This window comes from Elaeis guineensis, chromosome 5 (genome assembly GCF_000442705.2).
Source record: "Elaeis guineensis isolate ETL-2024a chromosome 5, EG11, whole genome shotgun sequence".
In the NCBI taxonomy this organism is placed as follows: Eukaryota; Viridiplantae; Streptophyta; class Magnoliopsida; order Arecales; family Arecaceae; genus Elaeis; species Elaeis guineensis.
This window is the reverse complement of record NC_025997.2, coordinates 133174651-133189266: the sequence shown is the minus strand read 5'-3', so window position 1 is coordinate 133189266 and position 14616 is coordinate 133174651. Positions and strand designations below refer to the sequence as shown.

Sequence of the window (14616 nt, the reverse complement as noted above, 5' to 3'; positions counted from 1 at the left end):
CTCCGCGGCCAGATCTCAGGCTCCGGCCTCGCCTCCAGTTTCTCAGGCCCCACATCCTCCGGCAACGGTCGGCGGCACGGAGCGGTCGGACAATCAGCCTCCGACGGATTTCGCCAACACCATCTCGGGAGGATCCCGACAGGAAGCAACCAACATACTGGCCGTACCCCCCAAGCGACAAAAGATTGAGGAGCCCATAACCTTTACTGAAGAAGATGCCCAGGGAGTCCAATTCCCTCATAACGACGCGGTTGTAGTTTCCTTGAATATAGCAAATTACGACATCCGCCGCATTCTCGTTGACAATGGGAGTTCGGCCGATATTTTGTTCTACGACGCCTTCTCAAGAATGTCCATCCTTGACAGTCATTTGAGGCCGATTAGCTCCCCTCTAGTAGGGTTTACCAGCGACGCTGTCCCGATGGAGGGAGTGATAACTTTGACTGTAGCCGCGGGACGATATCCAAGACAATCCAGAGCTCTGGTGAATTTCCTGGTGGTGAAGGCGCCGTCAGCCTACAACGCGATCCTTGGCCGACCTGGCCTCAATGCTCTCCGAGCCGTCGTGTCAACCTACCATTTGAAGTCGAAATTCCCTACCAACCAGGGGATCGGAGAGGTCAGAGGAGACCAAGCCCTGGCCAGACACTACTACAACATAGCCTTGCAAAGAAGCGACCAATCTGACCCCTGTCCAGTTGATGGGCTGGATGCCCGCGACGACCTCACTGAAGAGAGGGGCGGCCCAATCGAAGATCTGGTACCGATCCCTTTGAACGACGGGAATGCGGAGCATGTGGCGATGATCGGCTCCAACCTGGGGGAAGAGGTGCGGACGCGTCTCATCGATTTTCTACGAAAGAATGCGGACGTTTTCGCTTGGGTTCCAGCAGACATGTCGGAGATTGACACAGAAGTCATGGAGCACCGTCTAGCCGTCGATCCAAAGCATCGACCAGTGAAAGAAAAAATTCGAGGTCATGCACCAGAGAGGCAGAAGGCGATAGCCGAGGAAGTGGACAAACTCCTGAAAGCCGGATTCATTAGAGAAGTCAATTACCCTGATTGGATTTCCAACGTTGTCCTAGTCAAAAAGGCAAACGGCAAATGGAGGATGTGCATAGACTTCAAAAAGCTGAACAAAGTCTGCCCAAAGGACAGCTACCCTCTATCCAGAATTGATCAACTGGTGGACGCAACCTCGGGCCATGAGCTCCTCACCTTTATGGATGCATTCTCCATCTATAAGAAGAAAAGACTGCTTTCATTACTAACTGTGGCCTTTACTGTTACAGGGTCATGCCTTTCAGCCTCAAAAATGCAAGCGCAACCTACCAGCGGTTGGTGAACAAAATCTTCAAGGAGCAGATCGGCCGCAACATGGAGGTCTACGTGGACGACATGCTCGTAAAAAGCAAATCTTTCATGAACTACGTCGCCGACCTCGAGGAGACCTTCGACGCCCTCCGAAAATATAAAATGAAGCTGAACCCGACTAAATGTGCTTTCGGAGTGACCTCAGAAAAGTTTCTGGGCTTCATGGTATCGGGGCGCGGAATTGAAGCCAATCCGGAGAAAATTCGCGCCATCCAGGAGATGGCCACCCCAAAGTCGATAAAAGAGGTTCAGCGTCTTACAGGGAGGGTAGCAGCCCTGAATCGCTTCGTCGCGAGGTCGGCCGAACGGTGCTTACCCTTCTTCCAAACCCTCAAGTAGCCGAAGAACTTCTGTTGGACTCCTGAGTGCCAACAGGCATTCGAAGAACTAAGGAGCTACCTCGGCTCACCTCCGCTGTTGGCGAAGCCAGAGCCTGGAGAGGAACTGTTTTTATACCTGGCGGTCTCTCCCATGGCTCTTGCGGCAGTCCTTGTCAAAAAAGAAGCAAAAGTCCAACGGCCGATCTACTACGTCAGTCATGCGTTGAGAGATGCCGAGACCAGGTATACCAAATTAGAAAAACTGACTTACGTCCTGTTGATTGCAACACAGAGGCTCCGACCCTACTTTCAAAGGCACACCGTAACGCTGCTCACCGACCAACCGATCAAGGTGATTCTGCACCAAGCGGATACCTCCGGGAGGATGGCAGAATGGGCGATCGAGCTCACAGAATTCGACATCAACTATCGACCCAGGCCAGCAGTGAAGGCTCAGATATTGGCAGATTTCATAGTGGAGTGTACTATCCCAGAGGAGGCTGAACCCGAACAAGGTGAAATTGACGGCCTGGAGTCCCGACCAAACTCCCCCAAAGAAGAAGCAGATCCCTCTGGTTGCTTTTGGACCCTCTACGTGGACGGGTCTTCCAACATGTCAGGCGCAGGCGCGGGCCTGATCTTGATCAGCCTAGAGGGAGTCGTCGCGGAGTACGCTCTGCGCTTCGAGTTCTCCGCAACAAACAATGGAGCAAAATATGAAGCTCTGATCGCAGGACTGAGGATCGCCAAAGAGCTGGGAATAGATCGGCTCCAGGTCCACAGCGACTCTCAACTAGTAGTGGGACAAGTCAACGGAAACTACGAAGTGCGGGAGGACAGCATGGCTAAATATCTTGAAAAGGTAAAGGAGCTCGTCCCCGTCTTCAGCAGCTTCAACATCAGGCAGATTCTGAGGTTGAAAAATACCAGGGCCGACCTTCTCTCCAAGCTGGCAACACTGGCTCCGGCCGAATTACCCAAGGGTGTTCTCTTTGAAGTGCTCAAGTGCTCGAGTACGGAAGAATCGTGGCCCGTGTTGGAAATTGACCACGAGCCCAGCTGGATCAACCCGCTGATAACATATATCAGAGACGGGGTTCTCCCCCAGGATGTGAAAGAAGCTCGGAAGCTCCGAAATCAAGCCTCCCGATACATCCTTTATGAGGGCAAGTTGTACAAGAGATCATACTCTTTGTCCCTTTTAAAAGTCTCCGGCCCTCGGAAGCTGACTACACCTTGTGGGAGGTGCATGAAAGAATCTGCGAAAGCCATCTGGGGGCTAGATCTTTATCCCACAAGTTGCTCCGCCAAGGATATTACTGGCCAACGATGCATCATGACTCGATTGAATACGTCAGAAAGTGTGACCGATGCCAGAGATATGCCAACATCCAGAGACAACCCGCCACCGAGCTTACACCCTTGAGTGCCCCATGGCCTTTTGCACAATGGGGGATGGACATCCTTGGACCCTTTCCCGTGACGTCGGGGCAGAGGAAGTTCCTCCCGGTAGCGATTGACTACTTCACCAAGTGAATCGAAGCCGAACCACTAGCAAAAATCACAGAAGCTAAAGTGCAATATTTCATCTGAAAGTCAATCGTTTGCAGGTTTGGTCTGCCAAGAACCCTAATCACTGATAACGAGCGACAGTTCGCGGGAGCAAGATTCACCGAATTCTGTGAAGATCTAAATATCTCCCACAACTTCACATCAGTAGCCCATCCTCAAGCGAACGACGAAGCTGAAGTGACCAACAGAATCCTACTGCAAGGGATCAAGACAAGGCTTGAAAAGGCGAAGGAAACTTGGGCAGACGAACTTTATCATGTGCTGTAGGCGTATCGAACTACCCAAAGACTGCCTACGGGGGAGACCCCCTTCGCTTTAGCCTTCAGAACGGAGGCTGTTATCCCAATTGAGCTTACACTCCTGTCGGCGCGGGTTGTGGCATTCAACGAACATCACAATTCGCAAGGTCTTAAAGCCAACCTCGACTTACTGGAAGAAAAGCGGGAGGTAGCTCAAGTTCGGATGGCAGCCTACAGACAGAAAGTCGCCTGCTATTACAATTCCCAGGTCAAAAATAAAGCCTTTAGAGCAGGAGATCTAGTGCTTCGATGAGCCGCTGTCTCGCAACCTCAGGATCGAGGGAAGCTCGCCCCAAACTGAGAAGGCCCGTATGAGGTCAAAGAAGTGGTTCGACCTGGAACTTATTACCGCAAGGAGCTTGGAGGAGCAGACCTCTCGCGACCATGGAGCACGAAAAACCTACGAATGTATTACCGATAACTTTATTTTAAATAAAAAGTTGCATATCCATATGTCTCCTCCCTTGGCACAAGCCTATATCGACAGGACAGTCAAAACAAACCGTGTCGGAAGCGGGAGGAGAACTTCATCTCAACGAAGTCGAAGGCCCGGTTCTCTTTAGACCGGATGGGGGGAGAGGCCCTGCAACGCCCATATGTACCTCCACAGTCCTGTTAGGGACAGGAGGAGAACCTCGCCCTAACTTGAGCAAAGTCGAAGGCCCGATTCTCTTTAGACCGGAGGGGGGAGAGACCCTGCAACGCCCATATGTGCCCCCACAGCCATGTTGGGAACAGGAGGAGAATCTCGTCCTAACATGAGCAAAGTCGAAGGCCCAGTTCTCCTTAGATCGGATGGGGGGAGAGGCCCTGCAACGCCCATATGTGCCCCCACAGTCCTATTAGGGACAGGAGGAGAACCTCGCCCTAACTTGAGCAAAGTCGAAGGCCCGGTTCTCTTTAGACTGGATGGGGGGAGAGGCCCTGCAACGTCCATATGTGCCCCCACAGCCATGTTAGGAACAGGAGGAGAACCTCATCCTAACATGAGCAAAGTCGAAGGTCCGGTTACATCTAGACCGGATGGGGGGAAAGGCCCGGCAGCGCCAATAGGTGCCCCTACAGCCGCGTTAGGGACAGGAGGAGAACCTCGTCCTAACCAGAGCTGAAACCTGTTACGACATAAATAGGGGAAGAACCTCCCTCCCCCCCGACACCAATTAAGGCCTGGTCATTCAAGACCAGATGGGAGAAAGGAGACCTTCCCAGCGGCCCCTTCGCAAGAAGACTTCATCCGGACTCCTACGGGAGCCGGACTTCGCCCCCGACGCCAATTGCGGGTGGACTCCGCCCGGACTCCTACGGGAGCCGAACTTCATCCCCGACTTCGACTGCTGATAAATTTCATCCGGACTCCTACGGGAGCTGGACTTCGTCCCTGACTTTAATTGCAGGTGGATCTCGTCCGGACTTCTACGGGAGCCGAACTTCGTCCTTGACTTTAATTGCAGGTGGACCTCGCCCGGACTCCTACGGGAGCCGGGCTCTCGCAACCCCATCAAGAGCAGAGGAAAAAATCCCACTCGAAAAAGAAAAAGAGGAAAAGAGAGAGAAGTTAAAAAGGAAAGCGATGGACTACGTCAGCGATGAATGGAAAACAAACAGCATCAAAGATGCAGAGAACCTCGTCTCAGCAAGGATTGGGGTTCTTATCAAGAACCCCAGCTTTCAAGGAAGCTCTCAACGCAAGCCCGAGATAAGACGACTTCCTCAGGGTGACGGAAGCTCCGACCTCCGAGCTCGAGCCCTGACGGGGGGCACCAAACCCGAGCGGCCCCAGACAAATCTGTGACCACGGACGAAAAAGACGGACCGATGCGATGGCAATCGGGTACCTCCGAACGACGCAAAGGCCGAAAAGAAGCTCGGCAAGCGACAATTCAGTACATGAGTAAAAGAGGTAGCAGAAAATTCTCTTCTCATATTATTCATCAAATATGCATTATAGAGCCATTAAGGCTGAAGGAGAAGGATAACTGAAAGGCGAGTCGACGTGGCAACAACCGGTAACCTCCGGACGATGTCAAAAAAAAAAAAAAAAGAGAGAGAGGAAAAGAAGAGAAAAAGAGAGAAGGGAATACAACAATAACAATGGTAAAGGAAAGAAGCTCGGCAGGCAGCAATTCGACGCAAAGTGCGGGCGAAGTAACAAAATCTCCTTCTCATTTTTCGATTAACAAGATGTACGTTACAAGACCCGGAAGGCCAGAAAAAGAAAATATTATTACAAGACTCGAAAGGGATACACCGGAGGCCACTTCAAGCTGTAGACTTCTCTTCCCGGTTCTATCTTTCCCAGCAGCATCTTCCAGTACGTGTGATAAGCCTCTCGGCTCTCGCCCCCCGCCTCGTTCCGCTCCATCTCCAAAACCCCAACCCTAGGGGAAAAAGGATGGGATAGAATTCAGGGGGCAACGAAGGCAACGGTAGCGACGACGACGACCTGCTTCAAGAAGAACCGGAAGTATCCCGGAGGCCGCGATGGCGCTGGAGGCATGCGCCACCACCGCGTGCTCCACGACAACCACCGTCCTAGGTACTCCGGCAAGGTCGGCATGCGCTACTTCCACCGTCCCCGCAACGAGTTCTACTGCCCCACCGTCGGTGCCGACCGCTTCTGGTCCCTCGGTCCCGACGACGTCAAGAATCCTGCCACAGCTTGTGACGATGACTCTGCCCCCTTGACCGATGTCGCCCCATTCAGCTACTTCGAAATTCTCAGGCGGAACGCCCTCACCGGTTGTCCCCGTTATTAAACCCATATTGTTGAAGGAATTCTCCTTCGAACCCCCTTTAAGGCGACGGGAACCCTCAGCGACAGTTTGACGATCGGAGAACTCGCAGGCCATTGTTCTCCTCCTCACACTCTTCTTAGTCCGTGGCATCCTCTTAAGGCTGGCCTCTGGGGCGGAGGCCCCAGCGGGAGAACCCCTCGGAGAGACTTGGGGTACTGAAGACGGCGGAAGGCCGGCGGAGATGGCAAAGACCGACGCGAAGGACGCTCGGAGTCGAAAAGGGCACCGATGGAATGGCTGAGTGGCTAAGCTCTCAGGCGGAAGAAAAGTGTCAACCCTCAGGCGAAGTGAGGCCCCTGAAGGAAAGGCGGGGGGTTAAATAAGCAACGGGGCCTGGCGCAGTTATGGTGGCAGGTATCTCTAGGCCAACCGGTACCCACCACGTGTCCCACTCACTGCGGCATAGGGTTGACCGTTGGCGGACCATTATGGCGTGACGCTTAGGATTACGTCCTGGTGGGAGTTTTGAAAGGACTCTTCGGGTCGCCCTAATCGAAAAAAGGCTCCAGTATGCGCGCATTAAATGCCAAGATTTTCGAGGGCGGTCGTGTGCAGAATTCAAGGAAACGACTTCGGCTGTGAAAATTTTTTGTACTTCCTCCGATCGAAACTCAAACTCGAAAGTAGGGGGACTGGTGTTGGGTGTAAAACCCCCCCAGCCGAAGTTCGTGTCAGGAGTGACCCCTCGGAGATTCTACAGGAAAACTTCGTCCGGACTCCTACGGGAGCCAGACTCCGTCTCCAATTTCGGCTGCAGACAAACTTCGTCCAGACTCCTACGGGAGCCGGACTCCGTCTCCAACTTCGGCTGCAGACAAACTTCGTCCGGACTCCTACGGGAGCCGGACTCCGTCTCCAACTTCGGCTGCAGACAAACTTCATCCGGACTCCTACGGGAGCCGGACTCCGTCTCCAACTTCTACTACGGGCAAACTTCGTCCGGACTCCTATGGGAGCCGGACTCCGTCTCCAACTTCGGCTGCAGACAAACTTCATCCGGACTCCTACGGGAGTCGGACTCCGTCTCCAACTTCTACTACGGGTAAACTTCGTCCGGACTCCTACGGGAGCCGAACTCCGTCTCCAACTTCGGCTGCAGACAAACTTCGTCCGGACTCCTACGGGAGCCGGATTCCGTCTCCAACTTCTACTACGGGTAAACTTCGTCCGGACTCCTACGGGAGCCGGACTCCGTCTCCAACTTCTACTGCAGGTAAACTTCGTCACGACTCCTATGGGAGCCGGACTCCGTCTCCAACTTCAACTGCAGTTCGGACTCCGTCTCCAACTTCTACTACGGGTAAACTTCGTCCGAACTCCTACAGGAGCCGAACTCCGTCTCCAACTTCTACTGCAGGTAAACTTCATCCGGACTCCTACGGGAGCCGGACTCCGTCTCCAATTTCAACTGCAGGTAAACTTCGTCCGGACTCCACGGGAGTCGGACTCCGATCGAACTCCAACTGCAGACAAACTTCGTCTGGACTCCTACGGGAGCCGGACTTCGTTCCCAACTTCGAGCACTCCATTCTTGTTGAGGTAGAAAACTGATTTGAGCGTCGGAAGGTTTTGCCAGAGCAACCCCACCTCCGGTTTAGACTTCTTTTGCGGGTCCCGACGGCGACCGCGACTCCAGCTTCTCCGATGCAGGCGGATTTTTGCACCAACAGCTATAAATATTAAAAATAATATTAATATATTATAAATATTATAATATTTATATTAATATAAATATTAAGAATTTACTTCTATTTTATCTTAATTATGTATTGATATTTTACATAATTTTAATTTTAAATTAAAAAAAAAAAATATCAAAATCCACCTGCCTCTTAGATTTTTATTTTTCATGCAATATAGTCAGCGTCGTTTCGTGGAAAAAACCTTTTTTCATTCTTTCGCCTCTTAGAACTTTGATTTCCATCCACTTCGCGGGAATTTTCCTGTCCTCCTCCACTTTCCGTGAGCCAAACGAGCACTGAGATATGGATGCGAGTCGGAACTTCTGCGGTGCATCTTTCATTTCAGAGCAGCTACATTCAACACGTGATGCAGTGTCCGGTTCCGGAGATGGACGACGGTCGTCCGTCTCCGGGATAGACGACTCGGTTAAGCTCGTTGGGGTTATACATTGCAGTGCAGATTGCATGACACGGACTGCAGAGGATCCGAATCCTACGGATGCTTGGGGTGTACCGGGCCATCAGATGTACGTACCAGGCGTGCCAAACTTCCCCGATCTAATAGACAGGTAGGGAAGGGGTAGGGACGAGAGACAAGGGGGCATGAAAAGCCCAGGGCGTCGAGGCTTGAGAAGAGCCACCAGTTTCCCTATAAATCTGGCGGAAGCTCCCCTTCACCCTGTCTCCAGTCTCCCATCCTTCCTCTTTCTCAGCTGAAACGAGTGAGCGAGCGGAATCGATGGGAGCGGAACGATTAGGGAAGAGGAGGAGAACACCGTTCCCCCGAAAGGTTTTCAAAGGAAAAGGAGAGGAAAAAGAGGAAAAAAAAATCAGAATTGGAATAACGAGATTGACTGGGCGAAGAGGGAGAACCTTCAAGAAGAAGAAGAGGAAGAGCAAAGAGATAACAAGGATCACGTGCGATCTCTGCTCTGGGGAACGATCTCGCTTTTCGTAGCCTTCGTTCAAGAACCCTCTTCGACGTCACAGCCAAGAAACAATGGAGTCCGCAGCGGCCAGGGCAATTCTCAAGGGAAGGTATCAGGGGATTCTGCCCTTTCCGGAGGAGGAGGTTCTTGGACTACCCCCCAGGTGAATCGCTCCCCGGTTCTGCGATCGAAAGTTCTGAAGGTCAGGGGCAAGTAATTAGAAAAGATAAAGAATGGTACGCATCCCTATCACTCTCCCTCTCTGCATATAAGTACCGTTCTTGGAAAGATTAGCTATTCTTTCCTTTTGTCATCAACCCATGATCCATGATCCTGGCTTTACCGTCGGCATCTATCCCTGCTTTTAGGCAACATTCTGGTTTCCTATTGCATTTGAAACCCTCGAGTTTTGAACTGGCCTAGTCCATACGAGGAACCATTTCTTGCAGGGTAATATGATTATTATAAAAGAAAAATTTCGGTTAGTGGAGCCATAATTGCAAGTATTCAAGCGCGCAGAGTTCTTATATTTTATTTTTCTACTCGGGATTACTCCCCCCTACCTTCAATTAATTATATCCCAGGAGATAAATGTAAAAAGATCCCTCCTCCCTTTTCTAGCTTCCGAATATGAATCAGCCAATTCTGAGGCTTGTAGGATGTCGATGCTTTCAGATTGTCTCGAGATCCGTTTTATCTCCATGTCCTTGGAAACTTTGACCGATAAGAACATTCGGGTAGGGTGGTTGGATTGTCCAAGCCAGAAAGGCACGCTAGGTTCACCTAGAAAAGGAACACTTCGCATTATTCTGTATCAGACAAAGCTCTTCCAATAGACTATTTATCTTTTCCACTTTTTCCTATATATAACCCGAAAATTACATACTTCAACCACATTGAAGTGTTAATTTCAAATTTGTACTGCATTCATTATCTTCATATTTGAGGAGGTTGGAACTGCAACTCCTCTTTGGCTGCTATTTCACAAAATAAAGTACTAGCTTTTATAAGCAGTGGAGGAAATTGTGCTTTCTTTACTTGTAAATAGCTGACCTCAACTGATAGTCTGAGGTCATGTGCAAGTGAATATAAACTGGCTTTGTCATGATGCGAATTTTTGACCTGACATGCATATTCTTTCACCATTACTGAGACATTTATTTGTAGTTCTCTTTTGTGTATTTGTTGAATATTATTCACATAAGGGCAAATGCCCAAACCATTATTTGACCTAATTTTTGTTGAGATAGACTTCATATAATAAAAAGAGCAGCAGTAAAGAACTTTGGAAGAATTAAAAAGTCAATGTTTCACTGGAAACTAGTGAGACTTTGGATTTTAGAAATTTTACAGTCTTTGCTTTTGATAACAGTGAGATGGAGATGATAATGATTTAGTGAGAAGTGAAGTGAAATTAGTGCAGGGGGGATCTGCAGAAACCTTGAAAGTCTAGATAGAAGTGGGGCTTTGAATGTTAAAGCTGTTTTATTGTCTCATATAACATAAAATTAAATGCATGGATTCCTTGGGAATGTTCCAATGATCCAATTTGGAGGTCTTAATGTTAGCTAATAAAGTAATAAACAATGTATGATTCAGGCCTTGGAGCTAAACAACATGTACAATACGATCAAATTATCTAAATCACTAGGTATTCTGTTCTTGCTATTGTATGCCCATAAATACTTCCATGCCAATGAGTATGAGGACATAGCCACTGCTTCAAGGTATGCAAAACAGGCACTGGGAACTATATAGGTATAGTACTGGTTCAATGTAGTGCGGTCAGTATGAAATATGGTATGCACGTCATACCAACACAAGCTCCCAGTAGTTTTTCTCACCCCCAACTATGGTACGCTTGAAACCAGATGGTATGTTGGTACGGGGTGGTCTGGGGCAGTTCTGCTTGGTTCGGATTAGTTTGCTCATAGACCGGAGAAATTATTGCATGCACCAGGTACAAGTGAACCAAGGCAAATCCCGGAGCATATGCATGGTGGATAGCGCACAATCGGGAATTGGTGGAATACAAGGGGTAGCGAGGCATGTTATCCACCTTGGGATTTGACGCAGTCCAATTGCACCTGGTGCATGCAATACGGAGTCCATAGACTAAGTTGAACCTCGGAACTTTTCTGGTTCTACCCTAGTACGGTACACTCTGGCATGGGTGGTTCAACACGGTTCAACAGACTATGCACCGCTTTGTTTTCTTCTCTCTAGAAATTATATGTCATGACAACTATGCTTGCTTTTTTTATTTAATCATTGCAGGGAACTCCAGTTAATATAATTGTAGGTTCTCATGTATGGGTTGAGGACCCAGCATTAGCATGGATTGATGGTGAGGTTACTAAGATCAATGGTGAAGATGCTGAGATCCAAACCGGTAATGGAAAAATGGTAAGTTGGTGATGACTTATGGCATTACTCGTGACTAAATGAATGCAACTTTTTTGGTCAATTCTACCAAACAAATTTTGCATCTTCAAAGCCAATCAGATAGCAACTTTTTTGAAGAATTCAATTTCAACTAGCTCTTGGTACTGAAAAGTCAAATTCATGAATTGTTATCCACTTTGAATTTTTTTTTTTGTTCTAATTTTTATTGTTGGGCTGCTTGGTATGTGTGCATCCTTTTTTTTTCAGGGGGATGGGTGGGAGGGATCGGGATGTTGTGTGGAGGTTCGACTTTTTGTGTTTTGTGCGATAGAAGGGCCATGGACCACTGTAATTGTATATATTGCTAGGATATTTTTCCATCACATCACAAAATGTTACTAGTGGGTTGACTCGATCACTTATTCCTCAAGCTTATGCCACTGTAAATGCTGAATAATAAATATATTGTTTTACATACTCCTTATTTGAACATGACTTTAACTTGGTATATGTGAAAGTAACTTGACACTGACAATGGGCAACATCATAGTCTCTATGTCAAGCTAATTCAGAGTATGTGGTTATGTTTTATTTTTTAGGTCTTACTATCAACCTTAATCGTATATATTGCAAGGCTACCATCCACTCACATGTACCATCACTAATAGATTCACTTAGTTATAGCAAGTTAGCAACTACATCCTCAATCTAACTGCTGTTCTAATGCTATATTATATTGTAATGTATACTCTGTAACTAGGCAAAAATGACTATGAACTTGGGTATATGCAAAAGTCATGTAGCACTGGTGAGCTACAACTTATTAATTTTAACCTAAGTAAATTGGAAAACACAATTTTTGCATGGCAGAGCAGTGACATGTATTTCATGATGATACTTTAGGTTGTTGCAAATTTGTCAAAAATATATCCCAAAGATGTGGAAGCCCCTGCTGGTGGAGTTGATGACATGACAAAACTCTCTTATTTGCATGAACCTGGTGTTTTGCAGAACTTGGCAACCAGATATGCACTCAATGAAATTTATGTAAGCTACCAGCTTTCTAATACATTGTTTTTGTTATTCAATTCATATTTTAGTATTATAACATGTCCAGGTTCAAAAATTCTCTAGAATTATACCATGACATGCAAAAATCATATATTTGGTACTCTGGCAGACTTACACGGGAAATATCCTTATTGCTGTAAATCCATTTCAAAGACTGCCTCATATTTATGATTCTCACATGATGGAGCAATATAAAGGAGCACAATTTGGAGAGCTAAGTCCACATGTTTTTGCAGTCGCTGATGTTGCATACAGGTGAAGTTTATTACTGTTTTATGGAGGACTTTTGATTTCCTTCAAGAACATAAAATGTTATGCAAATACTTCATTGGGAATAGGGCAATGATTAATGAGGGAAAAAGCAATTCCATTCTGGTTAGTGGCGAAAGTGGTGCTGGTAAAACTGAAACAACAAAGATGCTTATGCGCTATCTTGCCTTTTTGGGTGGGCGCGCTGCAACTGAAGGAAGAACGGTAGAACAGCAAGTCTTGGAAGTAAGATAATTGAGCTAAACTAATTGTTGATCAAGACAGTTAAATATTTATTTTTATAAATCCTTTGTTTATAACTTGTGCTTATGAAACCTTGCTAACTGGTGTGATTGCAGTCAAACCCAGTTCTTGAGGCATTTGGCAATGCTAAAACTGTCAGAAACAACAATTCTAGGTTGTCTGCTGCCATAAATTCACATTTATAGGAGTTTAAATATCATGATAAGCTTTTAATAACAAGATACATTTATTACATATCCTGAAACTGATAGATATGCATTTTTTTTCCTTTTTGCCCCTTAATTCAGCCGTTTTGGTAAGTTTGTTGAGATCCAATTTGATAAGCAAGGTAGGATATCTGGTGCCGCCATCAGAACTTACCTTCTTGAAAGATCTCGAGTTTGCCAAATTTCTGATCCAGAGCGCAATTACCACTGTTTTTACCTTCTTTGTGCAGCACCACCAGAGGTGACCCTCTATTTTCTTTGGTATTGTTTATAATTTTTTCAAATAGCATCCATGGTGGATATTCTTGATATCATTTTTTACCTTTTATAAATTTGTCCAAGTTTTTTTGTATCTAATGTTTGAACTGTGACTTTTAGGACATTGAAAAGTATAAGTTAGGGAACCCAAAAGCATTTCACTATCTTAATCAATCAAATTGCTATGAGTTGGTTGGTGTAAGTGATGCCCATGATTATTTAGCTACCAGAAGAGCTATGGATATTGTTGGTATTAGTGCACAGGAACAGGTATTCTTTTTGTTATGCTTATCTGCTATTTGGACAAAAACTGCAAGCATCACCTGATCTTTTTTCTGATGGAAGTTGTTTTCCAGGATGCAATTTTCAGGGTTGTTGCAGCCATTCTTCATATTGGAAATATCGATTTTGCTAAGGGAAAAGAAATTGATTCATCAGTTCCAAAAGATGACAAGGCTAAGTTTCATCTCAAAATGACTGCTGAACTTCTTATGTACACTCTATGTTCTTATTGTTCTTTTTTTCTTGCTTGGTATGTTGGTCATTTGGTTATTTTGGAATATGCCATATTTCAGGTGTGATCCTCTGGCCTTGGAAGATGCACTGTGTAAGCGTGTCATGGTAACACCTGAAGAAGTTATCAAGAGATCGCTCGATCCTCTTGGTGCAACAGTAAGCAGGGATGGTTTCGCAAAAACAGTATATTCTCGATTATTTGACTGGTAAATGATTTTGCATTAAACAAAATTCCTATATCAGTTTAATGTGTCTTGAATTTTTATAAAGCAGCTGAAATGGGTGGAGGTACAGGCATCTGATTGATGGATGGTGTATTGCATTAACCTACAGGCTTGTTGATAAAATTAATGTCTCAATTGGGCAAGACCCAACTTCTAGTTCACTTATCGGAGTCCTTGACATCTATGGTTTTGAAAGTTTTAAGACAAACAGGTAAATTGTTAATAAGAATCAGTCAGCTTGACTCATAAGACATAGATATACCTTCCTTTTCTTTTACTCCTGTTTTGACATTTATAACCTTTCATTATCCATTTTGTAGTTTTGAGCAGTTCTGTATTAATTTTACAAATGAGAAACTGCAACAACATTTCAACCAAGTAATGTTCATTCTTTCTGGGTTGTTCATTGTTTTCTTGTCTTTTCATTTAATAATGCTTGTTAATGTGCATATTGTGCTTTCCAGCATGT

General features: G+C 46.5%; 1 protein-coding gene across 5 annotated transcripts in view; it reads left to right on the top strand.

Annotated features, from left to right (window-relative positions):
• Positions 1-8987: 8987 nt before the first annotated feature.
• LOC105046229 (myosin-11) overlaps positions 8988-14616 on the top strand; it is a 29084-nt gene continuing 23455 nt past the window's right edge. For 4 of the 5 annotated variants that reach the window (XR_012141780.1, XM_029264915.2, XM_010924742.4 and 1 more), the window contains exons 1-13: positions 8988-9210; positions 11252-11380; positions 12263-12406; positions 12540-12685; positions 12769-12925; positions 13039-13097; positions 13231-13390; positions 13528-13677; positions 13764-13900; positions 13983-14129; positions 14257-14358; positions 14468-14525; positions 14612-14616. The exon at positions 14612-14616 is cut by the window's right edge and continues 97 nt beyond it. Coding sequence is in view for 4 of the 5 variants with exons in the window: in XM_029264915.2 (XP_029120748.1) it covers positions 9208-9210; positions 11252-11380; positions 12263-12406; positions 12540-12685; positions 12769-12925; positions 13039-13097; positions 13231-13390; positions 13528-13677; positions 13764-13900; positions 13983-14129; positions 14257-14358; positions 14468-14525; positions 14612-14616 (1397 nt within the window). In the remaining variant the exon portion in view is untranslated. Of the gene's footprint in view, positions 9211-11251; positions 11381-12262; positions 12407-12539; positions 12686-12768; positions 12926-13038; positions 13098-13230; positions 13391-13527; positions 13678-13752; positions 13901-13982; positions 14130-14256; positions 14359-14467; positions 14526-14611 lie in introns of all 5 variants that reach the window. The other variant, XM_073258730.1, reaches the window with a different exon arrangement.